Source organism: Portunus trituberculatus, unplaced genomic scaffold (assembly GCF_017591435.1).
Source record: "Portunus trituberculatus isolate SZX2019 unplaced genomic scaffold, ASM1759143v1 PGA_scaffold_295__1_contigs__length_64426, whole genome shotgun sequence".
NCBI classification, from domain to species: Eukaryota; Metazoa; Arthropoda; class Malacostraca; order Decapoda; family Portunidae; genus Portunus; species Portunus trituberculatus.
In genome coordinates this window covers 14185-20000 of record NW_025541463.1, presented here as the reverse complement: position 1 = coordinate 20000, position 5816 = coordinate 14185, and the positions used below count along the sequence as shown (strand labels likewise).

The 5816-nt window shown below is 41.0% G+C and overlaps 1 protein-coding gene across 2 annotated transcripts in view; it reads right to left on the bottom strand.

Annotated features, from left to right (window-relative positions):
* LOC123500475 overlaps nucleotides 1-4562 on the bottom strand; it is a 13299-nt gene extending 8737 nt beyond the window's left edge. The window contains exon 1 of one of the 2 annotated variants that reach the window (XM_045249192.1): nucleotides 4209-4562. In XM_045249192.1, the coding sequence (XP_045105127.1) occupies nucleotides 4209-4394 (186 nt within the window). In that variant the 5' untranslated portion in view covers nucleotides 4395-4562. The remainder of the gene's footprint in view (nucleotides 1-4208) is intronic. The other variant, XM_045249191.1, reaches the window with a different exon arrangement.
* Between the last annotated feature and the right edge of the window lie 1254 nt (nucleotides 4563-5816).

Genomic DNA, 5816 nt, shown 5'->3' with positions numbered 1-5816 from the left:
GAAGTTGAAGACAGTCAGTCTGAGGATGGGCGTTGATGAAACGAAAAGCTTTAGATTCCACCAGTAGTAGTAGTAGTAGTAGTAGTAGTAGTAGTAGTAGTAGTAGTAGTAGTAAGTAGAAGTAGAAATAGTAGTAGTAGTAGCAGCAGTGGTAATAATAGTAGTAGTAGTAGTAGTAGTAGTAGTAGTAGTAGTAATATAAATGATCATAATATCTATTATGATCATAATATCTATTATTATCATTATTATTATTAATAGTAGTATCAGTAGTTTAAGAAAAATTATGTGAAAAAAAAGCAAAAGGAAATAACGATATATAAAAATTTAATATGAGAGTTAAGAAACAACAAAAAAAGAGAACATTATGAAACCATGCAAAACTCAGATATATATATATATATATATATATATATATATATATATATATATATATATATATATATATATATATATATATATATATATATATATATATATATATATATATATATGTAACAAATGTTGATAACATTATTGTAGATAGTAAAATACAGGGGAATCACCGTGGAAATGTTCATTCTTCCTGCTTTATTGGTTTGCAACGTTTGGCCTTACAGCAAAAGGCATCATCAGGGCATACAATGATTAATGACAAAAATATAAGCATAATAGTCTAAAAAAGACATTATGGAGATATTAAATACATTTTTATGGCTTTTAATTTGCATTCAATATCTCCATAATGTCTGTTTAAGACTATTATGTTTATATTTTTGTTATTAATCATTGTATGTCCTGATGATGCCTTTTGCTGTAAGGCCAAACGTTGCAAAACAATAAAGCAGAAACAATGAACATTTCCACGGTGATTCTGTTTGTATATATATATATATATATATATATATATATATATATATATATATATATATATATATATATATATATATATATATATATATATATATATATATATATATATATATATATATATATATATATATATATATATATATATATATATATATATATATATATATATATATATATATATATATATATATATATATATATATATATATATATATATATATATATATATATATATATATATATATATATATATATATATATATATATATATATATATATATATATATATATATATATATATATATATATATATATATATATATATATATATATATATATATATATATATATATATATATATATATATATATATATATATATATATATATATATATATATATATATATATATATATATATATATATATATATATATATATATATATATATATATATATATATATATATATATATATATATATATATATATATATATATATATATATATATATATATATATATATATATATATATATATATATATATATATATATATATATATATATATATATATATATATATATATATATATATATATATATATATATATATATATATATATATATATATATATATATATATATATATATATATATATATATATATATATATATATATATATATATATATATATATATATATATATATATATATATATATATATATAGATATAGGACAGCCATGTCAAATCCATTGCCAAGAAAGCCTCTCACAGGATCTCCGCTCTCAGAAGGATCGCCAGTTTCCTCGACAGGAAGGGAGACTGCTGCTGTACAAGGCACAGGTGCGGCCCCACCTTGAGTACGCAGCTCTCTCCTGGATGTCCTGTGCCGCCACACACAGAAGGAGACTGGACAGCATCCAACGCAGACATACGGCTAGTAGATGCTGCAATACCAGTCACCCAGAGCCTGAGCGTGATTCACTGGAACACCGCAGAGATGTGGCGGCGATGGAGCCAACATTCGGCAGAATGCCCGGCTACACGGACTGGGCACGAGAACGGTGCTCAACGACCGCGATGGCAGATGTGGAACTTGTTCACGGCCGCGGTGCCTTCAGATGAATGGCTGTCAAACTGAGCACCCAGGAGACAGACACTGCCAACTCCTCTGACACTCTTTGTGACGTGCACTCATAGTCCTGCGAGATAACAGTGGTCTGCTCCATCTCTGCGTCCTGTATCGCCCCCAACACAAGGACGCTTCGCGCTGGACTTCCTGGCGGATGAGCTGGACGACTTGCTTCGGCGCCACCAATGCAAGTCCGTCCTTATCCTGGGAGACCTCAACTTCCACCTAGAGAAGCAGGCCTTCGACAATCTTGTAGCGGTGCAAGGACTCGTCAACCACGTGACGTTTCCAACTCATGAAGGAGGAGGGCTGCTCGATCCTGTGTTGTCTGATCTCCCTGAAGCCAACATTACCTGTCAACAGCTGGACAAAGTGGGCAGCTCTGATCACCACGCAGTGCTGACCCACGTACAACTCACCGCTGCGAGAGAAGAGGCTGTGCCGCGCAACATATGGCTTTGGGAGGAGGCTGACTGGCCATCCTGCGGCAGGCTCTCAGTACCACGGATTGGGAGGCGCTGCTCGTCGAGGACGTGGAGAAGAAGGTCTCCGTCCTCACCTCGAAGCTACTTGACCTCCAGACCCAGTTTGTTCCCCATCGCACGTACCTCGCCAAAGCCACAGACCCTAAATGGTTCGGCTACCGCTGCCGGGTTGCTGCCGAGGCCAAATATGCGGCATGGCGAAGGTACAAGCGACGCCCTCACACCACAACCTCGCCCTCCACCGAGCTGCGTGCAGGAGGATGACAGCCACATCCAAGTGGGCGCGGCAGCATTGGGAGGAAGTGATGAGGAGCAAACTCACTGGTCCTGGAGTGGGGAGCAAGGCGTGGTGGGCGCTCGTCAAGGAGCGGCAGGGCGTGCTGAGACAGGACAGCGTGCCCCCCCTCACCAGGCCAGACGGGTCCAAGGCTACTAGCAGCGATGACAAGGCTGCTCTCCTGGCCGAACTATTTGCACAAAAAATGCAAGTAGACGACCCTCACCGCCCTCCACCTGAGCTGCCCCGAGACTGACCACACCATCACGTCGGTCTCCGTCACCGCGGCACAGGTGAAGAGAGTACTCGAGGAAATCGATGCAGGAAAGCCACAGGCCCTGACAACATCAGTCCTCGGGTACTAAAGAACTGTGCCGAGGAGTTATCTGCACCTCTCGCCAACATCTTCGCTGCCTGCCTCGAGGAGGAGAAGTGGCCATCTGCCTGGAAAGAAGCCTGTGTGGTTCCCGCCCACAAGAAAGACTCCAGGACGGACCCGAGCCACTACCGACCCATCTCCCTGCTGTCGGTTGTTGGCAAGGTGTTTGAGAAGATGTTGGCTGCCGCCCTAGAGAAACACCTTGCAGACAACGGTCTCCTCTCGCCTCACCAATTTGGGTTCAGGCCGGGCCGATCCACCTCAGATCTGCTTCTCCTCCTCTCACAAGAGTGGCAGGACTCCCTCGACGAAGGCCGGGACACACTCGTGGTGGCGCTTGACATCGCGGGCGCCTATGATCGGGTGTGGCACTCCGCCCTGCTGGCAAAGCTGCGTGCCAAAGGCGTAGCCGGGAGCCTGCTGTCTCTTCTTGATGACTACCTCCATGGTCGTTCACTACGGGTAGTCATCAATGGACGGTCCTCAGCGCCTGCCCCATAGAAGCCTCAGTTCCACAGGGCTCTGTATTAGGGCCAGTCCTGTGGAACATATATATAGACGATTTACTTCGCCAGCTCCCCACAGTCAAAGCCTATGCTGATGACTGCACGGTGGCCGTCTCCTACTGCCGCCAGGACAGTAGGCGCGCTGTTGCTGCAGTCAACAGGCAGCTGAAAACTGCAGAGGAGTGGGGGGCGCTATGGCAGGTCAACTTCGCTCCTGAGAAAACACACGCTATGGTCGTCTCCCGGTCCCCCGCCGCCACCCAGGCCGTGGAGGGACAAATAAGGTTTGGGGTGTCCAGCTGCCCTCCAAGACGACATCAAGATCCTGGGTGTGGCCATTGACCGGGAGCTGCGCTACGACCAGCACCTCGCGTCTGTGGCCCGCCAGAGAGCAACTTTAAGTTTATTAGAGTAATGGTAACTAAGTTTAAAGAGAGAGAGAGAGAGAGAGAGAGAGAGAGAGAGAGAGAGAGAGAGAGAGAGAGAGAGTGTGTGTGTGTGTGTGTGTGTCACACAAGCAAGGAACCGGTAGAAGAGCATGATAAGGACAAATCGGCGCTCAATCACTTGGCCAAACCTTTGTCCGCCTGGTGTAGTGTTCGGAGCTGTCCGGCGCTCTACAGCCACCCCGGCGTGAACTGCGGTTGCACAAAACACGATGTATGCAAACACTGATTTGTAGATCAACGTTGTTGTTCCCAAGTATCCGCGACTCCATGTGAGGAATAGATGACTTCTTTGTGCCCTTGGCTGAGAAAGACATGCTTATAATGTACCAAGAGGATATCTTACAACAGTGATCACTACAAACTAACTCCTTATATAACAAAAATCAGAATTATTTATTTTTCTCTCTTTTTCCTAGGATCCTCAAACTATGCAGTAGTACTATAATAGTAGTAGTGGATAAGGTGGTGAGCGTGGGATCGGGCAGACGTCCACGGGTAGGTTCAATTTCCACCACGTACCGCCTTGAAACTTTATCATTTGTCGAATGATTTAAAGTTAGCTACATGTCACCATGATACCCAGGTTCTAGCTGGTTACACCAAAGATGTGCTTGGATGGTGATAAAGGCCCTGATATGGCTACCACTATAAATAGAATTGCCTGCGCCACTAATGGGCGGAAGCTGAACAGCACTTCCCATTCATACTCTTCAAGTGTGCCTACAGTCGCTATAGGCCATAACATAAAAAAAAAGTGAATAAACCTAATATTGTGTAACGTAATGTTGGTCCCTGCTTCAAGGTTTCTTAATAATTCTTAACTACATTAATATAAGATCAATATGTATGCACTTTTTTTTTTTTTTTTTTACAATTTAGCGGTGTATTGGGTTTAAGAAAAGTTGTAAAATGAAAAAAATCAATAACATGCGCCCCAATGCTACAAAACACAAGGTAACAATATATACAGTTTCTTGGAAAAATTTTATGGTGTATTGGATTCATTTATTTTTCTTTATAAAAAAGGCGCCGCTCTATGCAATCACTATACACATTAACAACTGAACACAAGTAATGTGGTACAAGGAAAAAAGTGACGCGGTAATAAGTGACATGAAATAATCTACTCAGGACGTTCAGGGTAATTAATGATAAGCCACTGAGGGATGGAGTGTTGAGGAGCGTCGGGGAGACACTGGAAGACTTATTGGTGTGTGGTCACTTGGATGACTGTGGATGGAAGATGAGTCCACTTAAAGAAAGGGAAGGAAAATGAAGGATAACGGCCACGGCGAGGACGGAGAGTGGAAGTGGGCGACATGAATAGAGAGCGTTACTTTGTGCCAGCGAGGGGAGACAAGCAGGGGCGAGTTGTGCATCCAATAGTAAAACTGATTTGATAGTTTTGCTATCATCAAACATGTGTACATGTACCAAACAGATGAACAGGCATAGCCATTTTATTTGCTGATTTCTGCCAGTATAAAGAAAAATTGAAGACAAAACACTGAATCATTTTGCCACCAACACACATTTCTTTATGTAAGAGGGAAAAGCTAGGCAAGGAAAAAAAAAGAGGCTCACTTAGCTGCCCTTGCAGGTCCGAAATAGTTAGCCGAAATGAATGGATAAATGTTGTGAAATCTATCTCTTAAATTGAATTAAATCATAGGAAGGCTGAAATACATTTAGTTGACATACGAAGTGTTATGTGAAAGCTCAGTACCTTGGAGGAA